Raw genomic sequence first — 18,692 nt, forward strand, 5'->3', positions numbered from 1 at the left:
CAGCATTAAAAATGAATGAACTCTTGATACACAGGACAACACGGATTATCTTTAAAAAATGACACTGAGTTAAATAAATCCACAAGCCACCCCCCTAAGAGTAAATACTGTGTGACTGTATTTATATAAAATTCTAGAATATACAAGCTATTTTATACTGACAGAAAGCACTAAGATTCCCTCATATAGGAAAAATAACTCATTTCCAATGGTTGTATTATGCTTGACTGAACTGACTGAAGAAAATCACAGGACAGATGAATTGAATGGATGATGACAAGGTTTTGCAGTAGAAAACTCTAAATCAGGGGTGTCCAATCTTTTGGCTTCCCTGGGCCACACTGGAAGAATTGACTTGGGGCATATGTAAAATATGAATTGTCTTGGGCCACATGTAAAATATACTAACACCGGTTGGGCATGGTGGCTTATGCCTGTAATCCCAGCACTTTGGGAGGCTGAGGCAGGTGGATCACCTGAGGTCAAGAGTTCGAGACCAGCCTGACCAGCATGGTGAAACTAGTCTCTACTGAAAATACAAAAATTAGCTGGGCATGGTGGTGTGTTCCTGTAATTCCAGTTACTTGGGAGGCTGAGGCAGGAGAACTGCTTGAACCTGGGAGGCAGAGGTTGCAGTGCACCAAGGTTGCGCCATTGCACTCAGACCTGGGGAACAGAGTGAGACTGCCTCAAAAAGGAAAAAAAAAAAAATCTCTCTCTCTCTGTATATAGATAGGTAGATACATATACCCACACATTAACAATAGCTGATGAGCCTAATAAAAATCACAAAAAAAATCTAACAACATTTTAAGAAAGTTTATGAATTTGTGTCGGGCTGCATTCAAAGCTGTCCTAGGCCCCAAGCTGGACAAGCTTGCTCTAAATGGTGGCAAGAAAAGGTGACTATTAGCTATTAGACTATTTGGGTGTTATTCTGTGTCCATGTATTTCCAGACTCCACCTAATGCCCCACAAATAATGTCTAAGGATGATGATTTCCCCCAACATTATTACAGGGATAAGACTTTCCCTGTTTTCACTAAACAAGTCTAATGTGTCATTTTAGTGACTCAAGTCTAACCCCATCTTTTATTGCACAGAATGTCAAATTCACTAAGCTGAGGAAATATCTTCTGTAATTTACTTAAGAAAACATCAAATTCATTATAAATAAGACCTATGGGTTGGACAGTTTCAGAGCATCTCTATTTCTTCCTTAAGTCACTTGAAAAATGTATGTATATCTGCACAAATAGAATCCTCTGAAAAAAACTGTGTACTGATTTTTAACTATCTTCCCTGATATGGTTTGCATATTGTCTCCTCCAAATCTCATGTTGAAATGTAATCCCCAATGTTGAAGGTGGAGGCCTGGTAGGAGCTATTTCGGTCACGGAGGTGGATCCTTCACGAATGGCTTGGTTCCGTCCTTGCAATAGTAGGTTCTTACAAGATCTCGTCGTTTAAAAGCATATGGCACCTCCCCCCTCGCGCTCTTGCTCCTGCTCTCACCATATGATTTGCCTGCTCCTGCTGTGCCTACTACCATAAGTAAAAGCTCCCCGAGGCCTCATCAGAAGCAGATGCCAGCACCATGCTTCATGTAAAGCCTGCAGAAATGTGAGCCAATAAACCTCTTTTCTTAAAAATTATCCAGCCCCTGGCATTTCTTTATAGCAATGCAAAAACAGCCTAACACACTCCCTTTTCTAAACTTTTCACATATCAGACTGCTTTCTTTTTCCCTTATACATTTTTTTGTAGTACATGCCTCAAAAGGAGCAATAAAAAAAATTTCTTGTAGTACAAAGGCTGCAGAGCCACCCGACCCTCACAATGGCCTATGCACTTTTAATTTGATGACAAAGAATAGAAAGCTTGACATCTTTGAACTGATACCTTGGAAGTGACATGGAAAAGACTTACTTACCATGAAATATCTTTTCATTCCCACTAAAACTTTGAAAGATAGCTTCGCTAGTAAAATAGTTATAAAGCAAATGGTTAATATATCAAAACACAACTCCTATAAAACTATCTTAAAAACACAAAATTTTAATTATTTTCCCCTAAAAAAACTCACCAGTTAAAATCACTTCAAAAATGTCATTTACACGTTCATGTTTAAGGTTAAGCTGATTTCTAATTACAGACAATTGAAACCCATGATTTCTACTTGACCCCAAGTAAAACATTGGGAGTAAACACATCAGAAATCTTTATTTGAATTTCTAAAAAATAACCTTGTTACTTTAGAATAGCTGTAGATTTACAAAGAAGTTGCAAATAAAGTACAGAGAACCGTTTGGTTTTGTAAATCAACTTTCCTGATTATGAAGAGGCTGCTAATAGTCCCCCATTATTTTCTCTGGGTCCTAGACCCAATTTTACCAAGTAAGAAGATGTGGCCAAATCTATCCTCCTGACTTAAGTACCAGATTCCTCAATCCAACCTAATTTCACCAGGTCTTCTCTTCTCCACTACCAGCTACCCAAATCTAAGATGTCAGTGCCAACAATTCTGACTTCCCTTCTTGTGAAAATAAAGTAAAAAGATAATTTCAAGGCTTGAAAAAAGACAATTATTTATTTCTTTTTCACAACCAAAGTTAAAGACATAAAATGACATCCTGGAACCTAGGGTATAAAATTTTCATTTAAAAAACAGTTTCAAAGCACATTACCTCAAAATTTCCTAGGAGACTAAGACTTGTTATAGGTGGAGCACTAGAACTCAAAAATGGTTTTTCATGAATATCTGGATCATCTTCAATGTTTAAACATGGTCGAGGACTATTAGAAAAACAAATCAGCAAAAGAACATATTAGCCATAATACTTTATTTTTTTTAATCTTGACACAGGGTCTCACTCTGTTACCCAGGCTGGAATACAGTGGCACCATCATAGCTCATTACAGCCTCAAACTCCTGGCTTCAGGCAATGCTCCTGCCTCAGCCTCCCAAAGTGCTGGGGATTACAGGTGTGAGCCACCAAGCCAAGGCACAATATTATTTACTTTTGTACAAAATTAGGAAAATCTGAACAATCCTACTCAAACTACCATATTAATGTTACCAAATTTTACAATATAAAATTTCAAGTTTAAAATTCCCAATCAGATTTTATCTTTGTTACAATATTTTATAAACACACATACACACATCCTAAAAGATTTTGAGGTGGAATTTAGAACATATCACATAGTGGCATCTACTGGAAATAAATAATAATTCAGACTTCTATGTCAATCTTATTTTCAGTTAAGTATGAGAATACAAGGGCAAAATTTTGTCACTAAAGAATATAATCAGAATATTATTTGCCAACGGGGAAAAAAATGGCCAGGGTTGTTTTTTTTTCCCCCCTGAAAAAGTGAAAGGTAGTAGAGGTTAGTAACTAGAAATACATAAAACCATTTAAATGTTAAAACCAATGTAAGAGTTCATTATGATGACCACTATATAGTTGCTACTCACTGCCTTAATTTCTTCCACACTCATCCTTAATAACTGTGTGTGTACATGGTATCATGCTGTAAATAAGATTCCTGTTACAATTCCGATTTTTAGAATCAACACTATTTATTGTTAAAGACCAGAATTTTGTGAAATTCTGTTTGAAACACACAAATGAATTTTGAGATAAATACCTTCTAGATGAGAAGCTTTTCAGATGCAGTAACGAAGAATCCAGATCAAAGCAACCTGATTGTGTTTTTCTCTGAGGAACCTAAAGTCAAAATGATCATTTGTGATATTAAAAAAAAACCGTAATTTCTTTCTCGAATTGATAAAAGAGTTTTTAAATGAAATTTAAGCATATCTTTGAAATACTACAACTTCTCCTATCATAGCTTATTTAAAATCATGCTGTTCATTACATATTGTTCTTATTTTTACTTTATTAACTAGTGTTGAAAAAAACAGATGATTAATAAAAGCACTTTTACTAGGTTTTGATTTTTTAAGAAGCAGAAACAGTTTTTTCCAAAACCTGTTTGGAAAAACATGGAAATTCCAATTGCATGGAATTCCAATATATAGTATAAAGAATATTTTGCTTTTTTATATACTTCTCTATTTTTTGGGGAGGTGGAAAACACTTCCAACTTTAAAATAAAAAGGAAAAAACCCAAAAAACCAAAAATACAGATAGGAGCCTGAGGTTCCGCCAGCACTGCCCACTCTTTGCCCATTCCACCTACTGCAACATTTCCAAGAATCCTATGTTTTACAGAGAATGGATTTGAAAAGTACTACACTCCTAGGTTTTCAACCATCATTGTATACCAGATTACATTTAAAGCAAAACACCACTTAGCTCAAAATATCCTAAAATAAAATACCTAAATGTTAATTAAAGGTAAAATCATATACAACATACAAGTTAGACAGTTTTGTTTCTAGAATATTAAATATGTGTACCTGACTCTCTGATCTAATTGGTGACTGAAGAGACAGATGACACTGAAAATTTAAACCACCTCAACATTTTGGAGAGCTGTACAAGTGCACCATGTTATTTACTGTAGTCAGAACTTAATTGTGAAATTTTCAATCTAAATCCTCATGTCTTCAATTCTGCAAAGTTCTCTACCTTCATTTCTAATATTGCATTTTCTTATTCTATTTAGTCTTTCCTTTTAAACTTCTACCAGACTTACATTGAACATCTCATTCTCTTTTCTTTATGGCTTTTTCGTGTTTTACTATTTCTCTTCCTTTTTGTGCCTCATTCTAGGTGCTTCCTAAATATTTGTTCGTCCACTCACAAAATCTCTATTGAGTTGATCCTAGTCTGCTGTTTAATTCATCTGTATGCGTATGCAAGTGTGTGTATACACTTCATGTATTTTTCATATCTAGAATTTCTGTTTAGTTCAAATCCATGTTCTTTCATCTAAATTCCCTATCTTTGCCTTCATTTCTCTCCCAGAACACTTAAAAGAGTTTTTAACTCTCAAGTTGCTCTGATAACAGAGTTCCTATACGTGCATCCTTCCATTTCTTGCTCCTGCTGATTCTTTTAAGGTGCTTTGTAATTTTTTTTTCCTCTAAGGTCATCTTCAGTAAGAGGTATCTTCCATAAAAATAAATCTTTGCTGCCCTGGGTTATAGATGTGGGATAGTTTCATGTTTCCCCTACTAATACTAATACTAAATGGATTTCATGGGTTCTTTAGTTTTTATGGCTGTTTCTTAGCTAGACATCTCTGAATCTCACAGGTAGCATAAATTCAGAACCCCTACTATGTGTGGCTTAGATTTAGGTACAATTTCTTTCGGGTGCTTCCTTTCCTCCCATGTACTCCACCCCTGAGTAAATAGATGGATATTTTTTCCCCCTCTCATTTAGAGAAGGCCAGTCTTCCCTGTGCCTGGCTTTATGAAGAATCTGGTCTCAGCTAAGATTGTTACAGACTTGCAGCCTTGACTCCTGTCTCAGCAGGGGCATTGAACCCTAGTGCTATTTTAGGTTCAAATATCCTAGCGGAGCAAAATTTGACCCAGTTTACTCCTTGGGAATTTTTCTTTCTTGCTCTTACACAACGTTATGCATTTGGAAGTTATTATACCTCTTCCAGAATCTCTGTGGGGGGAAGGGGCAAGTGTCTTCCTATATTGACTCAGTCCACCATATTGACCAGAAGTCTGTGGTGCTTTTTACACTAGCAAGACGCTGAAAATTTTTTCCCTGATCTCTTGGGCATTTTAAATCACCTCACAGGTAGGTCAAACATTTGGAGTTTTTATTTTAAAATGGACAAAAAAAATCTGAACAGACATTTCTCAAAAGACAACATGGAAATGGCCAACAGGTATATGAAAAAATGCTCAATGCCACTAACCAGAGAAATGCATATTAAAACCATAACGAGATGTTGTCTCACTCCAGTTACAATGACTCTTATCCAAAAGACAGACAATAATGGATGCTGGCAAGAATGGAACAAAAGGGAAACCCTCATACACTATTAGTGGGAATGTAAATTAGTATAGCCGCTGTGGAGAAGACTATGGAAGTTCCTCAAAAAACGAAAAATAGAACTACCATATGACCCAGCAATCCCACTGCTGGGCATATATCTTAAGGAAAAAAAAGGGAAATTGTATATTAAAGAGAGAGCTGCACTCCAATGTTTACTGCAGCACCATTTGCAACAGCCAAGATATGGAAGCAACCTAAGTGTCCATCAATAGATGAATGAATAAAGAAAATGTAGTATATACACAATGGAATATTATTCAGCCACACAAGGAACGAAATCCTGTCATTTGCAACAATATGAACGAAGCTGAAGGACATTATGCTAAGTGAAATAGGCCAGGCAAGAAAGACAGATATTCCATGTTCTCACTCATATGGGGGAGCTTAACAAAAACAATTGAACTAATGAAGATAAAGGGTATAAGGATGGTTGCCAGAGGCTTGGAAGAGTTGTGAGGAAGCAGGGATACAGTGGGAATGGTTAATAGGTTCAAAAACACTGTTGGATACAATGATATAAGATCTAGTATTTGGTAGCATAACAGGGTGACTATAGTTAACAATAATTTATTGTATATTTAAAAATAAGAGTGAAATAGGAAGGTTCCTAACATAAAGAAATGATAAAGGCTTGAAGTGATGGATAATCCATTCACCCTGAATTGATCATTACACATTGTATGCCCGTATCAAAACATCACACGTACCCTATAAATATATACAACTATTATGTACCCATAAGAATTTAAAAAAAAAAACAGCAAAAACCATTTGGAATTTTTAAAAAGTTGTTTGGACTTTAATTTTTCTAAAATAGAAGCCTGAGGTCCACGTTATACATTTAAATTCTGCATCTATTGTCCAATAATTATTTTTTGAACATACACAAGATACTGTATTTTTCTAGTTACTAAAAAACACATACAACTAAAAATACGTTTGTAGCAAATTACAAGGATTTTTAGTTGTGCTACACAATTTACTGCTTACCTCAAGTTTAACTGAAATGGTAGCCATACCAACTAACCACTGACTGCTTACATGCAAGAGGGATGATACTAACCATCCTCACAACACTAAGGTAGACATTATCATCCTGATTTACATATGAGGAAACTGAGACTCCAAGAGATTGTGTCGCATAACTAGGGGGAAGTCAATGTGACTCCAAAGTGATGCTTTTAACCACTGCACTCAGATCTGTAAATCTATTTGTAATTGAGGAGTGAACAGATTTATATGTCTCAAGATGATTAAGTGAAGGGATTCCAAATCAAAACCAGCAATAGATTTAACTTGCAGATGACCCAGTTAGTGGTATCAGTAAGATACAAATCCACTTGATGGTTTTTGCTTTTTTCACATCTAGTAACAGTTAAAATGTTAGGCAAAAGAATTTCAGAGAAATTTTATAACTCTAATACATTTCATTTTTATTCACATTTTTGTCTTTCCCTGTATTATCACATAGCTGTTAAATGTGTGATCAAAAAATAAAATGTTTCATAACTGGAAATTTAAAGATATTTAAATTTTTTTCAATTAAAATTCGAATGAAATTATTTGTAAACCTTTCAGATGTGTGCAAGTTCTAAGCACGAGATAAGAAAAAAAAAATGCTTACAGGGCTTGAAAGAAGAGGCAAACCAGTTTGAGGATGAAAGGCTCTGGTTGAAGTTCCATCCAAGGAATGAAAATTATGTTTTCGCCAGACATTTGAATGTTTCAGTGTAGTCCTCTGTTAGGAAAATAATTAGATTTTAATTGTAATACTTAAATACCATTTAAAGAATGTGGACAGCTTTTTCATTTTTAGACTCGTTCCTAATACATTCTGAGGTATTGCTGGTGAAGTTGGTGATATACAAGTGGGATATCCCTTATCCAAAATACTTGGGGACTAGAAGTGTTTAGAAGTTTGGATTTTTTTCTAATTTTGGAATACTTGCATCCTATATACTTTACCGGTTAAGCACCCCAAATGCAAAAATCCGAAATCTGAAACATTCCAATGAAAATTTCCTTTGAGCACCTTGTCAGCAATTAAAAAGTTTGGGATTTTGGAACATTTCAAATTTGGGATGCTCAACCTGTGTATATCTACATCTTATGTTTACACACAATATATATATTTCAATTGGAAAATAATGTCTAAAATGGTTATTGTAATATGTTGAATTAAGTTCTAAAGAAAATATGTCCAAATGTAAATGCCTTATATGTTCATGTTTGTTCAGAATTTATCATCTAGCAAGCTAATATTTGATTATTTCAATTTGTGAAAAAGCTACTATGGTAGTCCCCTCTTATGCTCAGGGGATATATTCCATGAACCCCAGTGGATGCCTGAAATCACGTGTAGTACCAAACAATATATATATATTTTCCTATACATACCTATCCTAAAGTTTAATTTATAAATTAGGTACAATAAGAGATTAATAATAAAATACAATTATAATAATATGACATAATAAAAGTTATGTGTGAATGTAGTCTTTCTCTCTTTCAAAGTATCTTATTGTACTGTACTCACCTATTTTCTGACCTGGTTGACCATGAGTAAACTGAAACCATGGAAAGGAAACCATGGATAAGGGGCAACTACTGTACTCACAGGAAAAATTAGTATAATGTTAGTATATTATATAAATACTAGTATAATGAAAAATATAAAACTATGTCAATATTAAAACCATTTTCAGATGATATAATTTGGTGGAACATCATATAGAAATATAAGAAACACTGTAAATTTAAAATTATATATAATGCAGTCACAGCACTATGTTTTTGATGTGATACAAGAAATAGGTTAATTCTTAAGGACTGGACAAGTTTATACCCAAAGATCAGAAATTCATAAAAATTACATGAATAAAAATTATAAAATACTATTCTGGGTCTTGGCTCTACCATTTATTAGCTTTGTGACCTGGGCAAGTTATGTAATTTCCCTAGCTCAAGGTCCTCATTTGTAAACTGGAGTTAGTAAAAGCACTTAATCTCATATCAAAGTGAGAGGGATTAAGTAAGTCAACATGTATAAAATATTCAGATGGGGCACACAGTAAACTGTTTATTATATTTAAAACAGGTACATGAAAAAAATGAATTTTAGTGGGCTTGAAAAATACCATGGCCAGGGTTAAGCCTCCCTATTAGATAACAGGATCAAAAGAACCGAATATTCTTAAGGCTAGTGTAAGTTTTTGTGACAATTATGCTTTTAGAAAATTGGAAACTACCATTTGATTAAACCCCATGTTAGGGCGAGATCTTCTGAAGAAAAATATAAACTGGAATCATGGCATAATTTTGAAATGTCAGAAAAACGAATTTGAGTGATAAAAAAGACAAATCAAGGTCATTTAGGCTTGGATCAAGGTACTTAAGAAGAAGTTTTCCATATAATTGAGATACTGCTTGGAAAAGTAAAGGAAAGTGAAGCCTAATGATTTTTAGAAATTAAAAGGTAGTTCGGTAGGAAATCAAATAAAATGAAAATAACTTAAAATATCTTTTATGTATATAGTACATTAAGGACTACAAAATATTTATAAATTGTTTATCACTGCTCTAAGGCAAAAGATATTAATCATGAGTCTTGTAAAATTGAGGAAACAGGTTTTTAGAAGTAATATGACTTATTTATAGTCACTCAAGGACTAAACTGTGAAGCCAGGACTAGAACTCAGGTGTTTTGACCAGTAGCTTGGTGATTTCCCTATAGACACTTTGAAAGTCATTAACTGACCAATGACATAGCACAATGGGCACACCGCTAATATTGGGTCGGACCTGCTAACAAATAATACATTAAGCTAATACAAATTTGATTTCTGACTCTTGTCTACACTCCCAGAATTGTTTGTAAGTGCTGAAATAAACAAAAAAGGGCAGCAGGAGGGATTAATTTGTTTTCTCAACAGGAGGGATGAACCAAGGACTTGTATAGTCCACAAATTTGTCCTTGATTATTGTCAGGTAGTAGAAAGGAGCCTGGATTAGGAGTCAAGAGACTGGGGTGAGGGTGCCAGTTGAATCACTAAGGACTTTGTACAGCTACTGGTATGTCAGTTATTCTCTTTGAGTCCCAGTTTCCTCATAACTGTCCTACCTGTCCCATATGGTGAAGTACCACAAAGAACCAAGTATCCTATTAGGTTCATGCAAAAGCAATTGAGGTTTGCCATTACTTTCAGTGGCAAAAACTTCAATTACTTTTGCAGAAACCTAATATGTAATATAACTGAACGTTATATACAAGCAACATACAAAATCCTAGTAATATTTTATAAATATTATATAGTATTCTCTTGACATTACAGATCAAATATTAAAAAGCTGAGTGCTTCTGTGTTTTGTTTTGGTTGGTTTTTTTCTGTTTTTGTTTTTTTGAGACAGGGTCTCACTCTGTCACCCAGGCTGGAGTGCAATGGGACAATCATAGCTCACTGCAACCTTGAACTCCTGGGCTCAAGTGATTCCCGCACCTCAGCCTCTCAAATAGCTAGGCCTACAGGCATGTACCACCCTGCCTAGCTAATTTTTAATTTTTTGTAGAGACAGGGTCTCATTATGTTGCCCAGGCTGGTCTCCAACTCCTGAGCTCAAGTGATCTTCTGCCTTGGCCTCCCAAAGTGTTGGGATTATAGGCTGTGAGTCACTGTGCCTGGCCTGGGTGCTTCTGACTAGAAGAAAAAGAGGCCTTTAAGATGGGGGAGCAGGCGGAGAACAGAGCTAAAAGACCTAAATAATAGACGTAACACCTCATGAAAACAATTACTGTCCTATTAATAGCTTTAAAAAAAGGTACCACTTCCTAGTTTTTAAACAGCCTGATCTTTATTTCCTCCATTTACTTTTTGTTCTTAAGAGAGTGGGTTATTTGCAAGGATGTTAATACTAGTTCTGTAGGTTTATTGCTGTTATCAGATTGTGTGTCCTATAGATAATGGAACCTTGGGACTTTATAACTAGATCTCCTGTGAACAAAATTTAAATCATAACAAATATTTCAGAATTATATTTGACATATTAGATGTTACTTACCAATACCTCTGTATTTTTTGGTTGCTCACACGTAGACAAACAGTCTTGTATACTTCTCTGAGAATAGTTTTGGGATTTTTCATTAGTTGGATCTTCTTTCTTATCCTGTTGATTTTTTAATTGGTCTGACTTTTTACATTTGAAACCTTCATTATCTTTATTGAGATAATTCTCTATGCTATTAAGTTGAGTATTTTGCTCACATGTCTTAGGCCTTTTTGAGTCTTTATTTGAGGACATGCTTTCATATTTGTTCAAATATTCAGACATTTCCAACACAGTAACTTTTATTTTTGAGTCATTTTTCTTTGAATCATCAGATTGAAGATTGCCAAAGAATTTTGGATTATAGTTCTCATTTATTATTTTTTCCTTATACTTATTTGTACAAATCTGTTTGTCAATACTGCTGCAATTTGAATACTGCTTATCAGTTCCATTGCTCATTTCTTGCTCCTTAAATCTGCTTGTCAAATCTAAGTTATTTTCTTTGTGCTGAGACAAAATTGAGGAAGTCGACAAACTAGAACTTTTGTTCCGTGTTTCCTGATATGTACTCTGGATGATTTCACTAGGATTGTTCTGACACTGATTTCTCGTTTGACGTTTCAAAGAACACTTTTCTTTACTATTATTTTTAAAAGAAGTAAAACATTTATTAGATACTAAGTTTTTCCCATCACTGGTGTCTCCTAACAAGGAACATTTTGTGTGAGAAATGGAAACTGAGGACTTATCCTTATTTTTCTTCAACAAATTTTTGTCTTCATATGAACTCCTAAACACTTTAGATGCAACTGAACTGGAGTCATGCATGTTGAATGACGGCCGGGGGATATGTGATGCTGTTGGATCAATGTGCTCCAAGTGTTGAGCAATCCTTGCAATAACATCTTGCCGCTCCTGGAGTAAAGAGCCTATCAAAGGATTAGTCTCTCCAACAGGCATATGAGAAGAAAAGTCATTAGAAATACAAGTTTCACTTCGAGGAGTTTCTGGTTTTAGTCGAATTTTCCCCTCATTGCTGTCTTCTGGGGAGGTAAACTCTGGATTACCAAAAGACATGGAGAAAGTTTCTTTACCTTTTCCCACATTCTCATTTTCTTGTGAAACACGGGAAAGTTTTGAATGGAGTGAACTAGACTCTTGAGTATTAAATGGATGTCCAGAAACATGTGAAGTGCTTGGATCACAATGAATCAAATGCTGGGCAATTCTTGCAATGATTTCTTGCCGCTCCTGAATTAAAGAGCCTATTAAAGGGTTAGTCTCACCAGCTGACTGCCAGAAACTCTGGCGGTTAGAGACACTGGAATCAACCATTGAAAATGATTTTAAAGTTCTCACTGATGTTTCATGTGATTTTATATCACCTATACCACTAAAGCCCAGAATATTGGCTTGAGATGTCCCATGGTCAGATTTACTGCCAGTGCCTGGATATAGTTTGACGTTTTTGACAGCTGCAGTATATTCTGGACTTGGGCCACTTTTTGCATGTAATACACTTTCAGGTGCCATGGTCCAAGTTTGTTTGCTACACAGACGCTGTGAACTGTTTGTACCACATTGTTCTGCTTCATTTGGATTATGGTGCTGATGGGTTTTAAGTTTATGTTGTTGAATTCTTTTCTCATAAAGGCCAATATTAGTGTGAATACTGCAGGTCAAAACTGGGTAATTAGATTGTCTGGGCAAGGACTGAACACTGACTTTCAAGGCAACATTGTGAGAAACATTAGGAACAGGAAACACATGCTCAATTGGAGTCTGTGAAAAATTCCACTGTAGGTCTACATCAGCAGCACTGATTCTAGAATCACACAGAAAAATACTGTATTAATGGATTACAAAGGTTATATCCTTATTATTGCATGTTATTGTAAATGTAAAACAGTCATACGCTTATTTTTGTTTGCATTAATTACCACTGAGGTTTACTTTTAGCCATTTTACCATGCATATAATTCTGATAAAACCAATGTAAGTAATACAATAGCTTATGCTTGGAAGAGATGACCTTTTTAAGAACACAGATCACTTAAGCATTAAAGCTCAAGAATATTATAATTTAAAAATATTTGTTAAAACAGAAAAAAAGGACTTTGTAATTACTAGTACATAAATGGATTCAGCTAATTTTATTGTGCAAGGTGATTAAGAGACACCCTATCTCATGGCCATTTGCCTAAAAAGCCAATTAGCTACACAGCTAATTGTTAACAGCCTGTTAACATTATCCAAGATGCCAAAAATTAAGTAAAACACAGAAATTCAGCAGCCCAGAAAACTTTTCGACTTTATGATAGTAGCATTAAGTCCATTGGTTCTCTAAAGTAAGCTTAAAAGTTCTCTTGATATTATTCTATATCAAATTTAATACAACAAACAAAATTCATACTGATTCAATCTAAATCGCTCTAACTTGTTTTGAAAAACCTCAGTAAATTTTATCCATTTATATTTAGAATTGCAGGAAATAATCTATTTAAAAGGTAAAATACCATTCGGTTGCTAACCAAGGTGTTTGAATATGCACTGTCCTTTTTTTTTTTTGGCCCTAGACATACCTGTAGAGAATATTTCGTGGAATAGCACCATGAGAAACACTCAGCCACGCACTTAACTGAGAAAAAAACACAAATGAGCGGACAGCCAACAGAAGTGTCTTCTCTTCAATAAATCGGTCACCATTCCTAAGGGAAGTAACAAAGCATAATTTAAATGTAAGCACGTACAAAATGACTGAATTTTAGAATGGCAGAAGCTGATATCCATAAACTTATCACTCAGGATTTGTGCTTTGAAGAGCATAGGAATGCACTTACGATGTCACTTGAAGTCACAACTACTAAATATAAGTACTACATTTACTCATATTTTTAGTGCCAAATATAAATACTATCTCAATTTTATTACATAAATTGAGGAATTAAAAGACATGATACATTAAAATAATTTATAGGAAGTAATAGAAAACGTGATTTACCAAGAACAACTCTGAACTAACGTTCAACAACTTACTGTCGAGGAACTGGCTCCAAGATCCATCTTTCTAATAATAATGCATCTTGCTTAATTGCAGGATCATTTAGATCAATTCCCTCTGTGGTGGGCCCATCATCGCTGTAGCAGCAGTCTGGTAGTAGCATCATTTCCACCATGACTGGAAGGTTATTCTTCCACAACAACGTGACCTCAGACCTAGTTCGTCTGGCTTGGCGGCACTTAGAGAAAATGAATATAAGCAAAATGTCTCAAAAACCCACCTAATTTTGTATTATAGAAAATTATAATTGTAAAGTAGACATCTGTATGAGAAATGAGTCATCTATTGTAGAGCTTTTGCTCAGAATGCTATCTAGGTTTCCTCATTTAATAATGGATCTATGCTAGTGAGCTCTAGAGTGCAATGATTAGTACTGAACATTTATTTTATTTTATTTTTTTGCGACTGAGACTCCCTCTGTCGCTCAAGCTGGAGTGCAGTGGTGCGATCTCAGCTCACTGCAACCTCCGCCTCCCGGGTTCAAGCGATTCTCCTGCCTCAGCCTCTCAATTACCTGGGATTACAGGCGCCCGCCAGCATGCCGGGCTAATTTTTGTACTTTTAGTAGAGACAGGGCTTCTCCATGATGGCCAGGCTGATCTCAAACTCCTAACCTCAGGTGATCTGCCTACCTTGGCCTCCCAAAGTGCTGGGATTACAGGCATGAGCCACTGTGCCCCGGCTGTATTGAACATTTGTAATGCAAATTTTCTTGAGGAGTGTATCTTTGCTCTACCTTGTGGAAAAAGAACTGCTATATCCAATGTCTGACAGGCCTCTGAGTTGGCCCAGCCTTGACTACTTTATTAATTTCATCATTTCACAGGAAAGATTACTTCTTAAATCTGAACACCAAAATATTAAAAACCCATTTTCATTAAACACTCAAAATAAACAAGATCTTTTTTTTTTGAGATGGAGTCTCACTCTTGTTGACCAGGCTGGAGTGCAATGGCATGATCTTGGCTCACTGCAACCTCTGCCTCCCGGGTTCAAGCAATTCTCCTGCCTCAGCCTCCTGAGTAGCTGAGATTACAGGCACCCGCCACCACGCCCAGCTATGTTTTGTATTTTTAGTAGAGATGAGGTTTCACCGTGTTGGCCAGGCCAACCACTACGCCTGGCCTCAAAATAGACAAGATTTTTAAAGTTTAAAATTTTGGATCACATTTGAGAAACTAGTAAGTGGGAGAAAAATTCTTAAAGCAAATTGTTTGCTACATACACCAAAATATTTTGAACAATGTTACACAAAAACATTAACAAAAAATATCTTACCATTAAAAAAAAGGAATACAAAAGGGAAATTGGTTAATGTGGGGAAAATAATCATAACAACATCAATTTACCAAATGAATAACAATACAAAGTGGAAGAGCCAGGGTTGAGATTCTAAAAATAAAGCAGGCCGGGCATCATGGTTCATGCCTGTAATCCCAGCACTTTGGGAGGCTGAGGAGGGCGGATCACAAGGTCAGGAGTTGAGAGACCAGTCTGGCAAATATGGTGAAACCCCATCTCTATGAAAAATACAAAAATTAGCCGGGTGTGGTGGCACGCACCTGTAGTCCCAGCTACTCAGCAGGCTGAGGCAGAAGAATTGCTTGAACCCAGGAAGTGTAGGTTGCAGTGAGACAACATTGTGCCACTGCACTCCAGCCTGGGCGACAGAGCAAGACTCCATCTCCAATAAATAAATAAATTAACAAAGTAAAATCCAACAGCAGAGATAGTCTTAAATCCAGCTTATGAGATGGCAGGTATGAAACTGGGTGCCCACCTCCCCACTGATCAGCAAAACTACCTGCAATGCCTTCAAGAGCCTTATTTGAGAGCCAAGTTTATTAGCTATGGTCCAGGATTTGGATTTTTTCCCTTTATGATTATGATCAATTTTACACTGAAATGTGATAATTATAATTGTAATAAAATAAAGGTGATGATGAACATAAACTAGTTTATATAAAAGATATAAAGCATTCAACACAGATTCTCACCTGGGCCAGCTTGTCACTACATTCATGTTTGGTAGTTACTGGGTAACAAGACTGTGCTGGAGGGCAATGAAAGCTTTCTGTTCGACCTTTTACAGAACATTCAGGTGTTCGTCCTTCTGTTATCAGCAAGGCCAAAGAGACCAAGAACTCCTCTGCATCATATTCAAAATATTCATCCAGAGTATCTGATATAAAAAAAGGGGCAAAGGGTACTCAATTTAATGTACTCTTAGTAAGAACTCATCTGGTCTGCCTAAAATAACTAATGTCACATTACACATTTAAGAATATTCATTTAACAAAGAGTGAAAATAATAAAATCAAGACAATCAAAATATAGTAAACTCTTGATTCACAAACTATACAGAAGTGAGGAGATGATGGATAATTCCAAATTCTAGTTGAACTGGTTAAAATTATGGAATTGTTTTTATATAAACATTAGTTAAAACACTGAAGGTTTAGAAATACATTTATCATCCTATGATAATAATAATAATTATTATTTTTTTGAGACAGAGTTTCATTCTTTTTGTCCAGGCTGGAGTGCAATGGCACAATCTGGCTCACCACAACCTCCACCTCCTGGGTTCAAGCGATTCTCCTGCCTCAGCCTCCCAAGTAGCTGGGATTATAGGCATGTACCACCACGAATGGCTAATTTTTGTATTTTTAGTAGAGACGGGGTTTTGTCATGTTGGTCAGGCTGGTCTCGAACTCCCGACCTCCAGTGATCTGCCCGCCTAAGCCTCCCATAGTGTTGGGATTACAGGCATAAGCCACTGCGCCTGGCCTATAATAATTATATTTTTGGGTCAGGTGTGGTGGCTTTTCTAATTAAAAAGTAACACATTTTCTGAGAAATTTATAAAATTCAGAGAGTAAGACAAAAATAACTCATTTTTCAGAGATATCTATTTTAACTTTATAGCCTATAATAATTATATTTTTGGGTTGGGTGTGGTGGCTCATGCCTGTAATCCCAGCACTTTGGGAGGCTGAGGTGGGCAGATCACCCGAAGTCGGGAGTTTGAGACCAGCCTGACCAACATGGCGAAACCCAGTCTCTACTAAAAATACAAAAATCAGCTGGGTGCAGTGGCGCATGCCTGTAATCCCAACTACTCAGGAGGCTGAGGCAGAAGAATCACTTGAACCCGGGAGGTGGAGGTTGCAGTGAGCCAAGATCGCCCCATTGCACTCCAGCCTGGGCGACAGAGCAAGACTCTTGTCTCAGGGAAAAAAAAAAAAAAATTATATTTTTGGATGTCAGGTACAATAGTTTTTGCACACAAATAATCACTAATAGCTAAAAGGTTAAAATGTCTTATGTCATATTTTTAGCTAAGATGTTCTATTGCTATTATTTACATATTAGAAAAAGATACAGATCCACTGCATGTTTCCCTTTCTCTCCCCCTCCCTTCCTTTACTAGTTCCTTAGTTTCACAGCACTAATTCTGTGACATGAAAATTCATAGTCATGGGGTCCTCTGTGCTTTTACTATATAGTAGTAACAATTGCTAAGGAAGAAATGCTATACTTATCCAGCAGCGGCACAAAGCCTGATTTGCAATATGTGGAGTGTGGTATTTTGGTTATTACAGTTTCAAACAATCTATAGTTTTTTTTTCATGTAGTTATGATAATTTAAATATTTCTCATGCGTGCTCATAGTTTTTTAACAGTTAATTTTAAAAACTGTTAACCTGCTATACAAGTTGTTCATACACAAAAGTGCACATACTATTCAATTTGTTGTATAATTTGTTGTACAAAAAGTTGCTCTCATCTCTGCCAATTAAGCAACAAATATTTCAAGTGCCTATTATACCTCAGGTAATAGGGGGACACAGAGTCATATGCACATAGTTCCTAGTTTTGAAACCTTTACAATTCAAAGAATTTTAAAAACAAACAGAACACTGCAGCATGAAATGGGAAGAGAGAAGGTGAATTTGAGCAGAGATTTCTTATAGAGAAAAGTATGCAAAAAGAAGGACTGGAGTCAGATTATGAATAGCTTTGAAAGGTATGATGAAGAATGCTCTTGTCTAGCTTCAGGAAGGCTTATCAGAAAAGGAAGAAGCCTTAAAGTAAACTTTATTGAACTGGCATTTTAAGACCATTCAGAAAAGTTTCTCTAAAGTGACCATTTGGAACATATAAAATGACAGCCAACATTTGGTAATTTATCACTGTCAGTTCGAAGTACTTTCTACACATCAACTCATTTAATCCTTGGAGTAGCTCTAGAAGGTGAGGACTATTACTTCTATTTTTCAGATAAATGAAGCATGGAAAGGTTAAGTAACTTGCCCAAGATCATCAATTAGGAAGTAGCAAAGTTGAATTTTGAAGCTGGACAGTTTAGCTCCAGAACCTGGGCTCTAGTTCTATTCTCAGTCAATTCATTCAATTTATCATACATCCCCAGGTTAAAAAATACATGGATCATACACTTTAAAAATTCTCAGAGCAGCAGACACAACAACCAAATACATACCATACTGTGATAACCACTCGTACAGACATTAGCAATCTATAAGAGCACAGACTGGTGGCCAGTAGTTGGGTAGGGGTATGTGGTGGAAGAC

General features: G+C 35.8%; 1 protein-coding gene across 8 annotated transcripts in view; it reads right to left on the reverse strand.

Annotated features, from left to right (window-relative positions):
• Positions 1 to 18,692, reverse strand: part of ATOSA (atos homolog A) — a 127,825-nt gene that overhangs the window by 17,135 nt on the left and 91,998 nt on the right. For all 8 annotated transcript variants that reach the window (XR_005244330.2, XR_005244329.2, XM_073012178.1 and 5 more), the window contains 7 exons: positions 16,095 to 16,279; positions 14,073 to 14,275; positions 13,619 to 13,744; positions 11,049 to 12,861; positions 7,618 to 7,731; positions 3,655 to 3,734; positions 2,688 to 2,796 (listed from right to left, as the gene is read on the reverse strand). Coding sequence is in view for 6 of the 8 variants with exons in the window: in XM_073012178.1 (XP_072868279.1) it covers positions 2,688 to 2,796; positions 3,655 to 3,734; positions 7,618 to 7,731; positions 11,049 to 12,861; positions 13,619 to 13,744; positions 14,073 to 14,275; positions 16,095 to 16,279 (2,630 nt within the window). In the remaining 2 variants the exon portion in view is untranslated. The remainder of the gene's footprint in view (positions 1 to 2,687; positions 2,797 to 3,654; positions 3,735 to 7,617; positions 7,732 to 11,048; positions 12,862 to 13,618; positions 13,745 to 14,072; positions 14,276 to 16,094; positions 16,280 to 18,692) is intronic.

The sequence above is a fragment of the Chlorocebus sabaeus genome, chromosome 26 (assembly GCF_047675955.1).
Source record: "Chlorocebus sabaeus isolate Y175 chromosome 26, mChlSab1.0.hap1, whole genome shotgun sequence".
Classification (NCBI taxonomy): domain Eukaryota; kingdom Metazoa; phylum Chordata; class Mammalia; order Primates; family Cercopithecidae; genus Chlorocebus; species Chlorocebus sabaeus.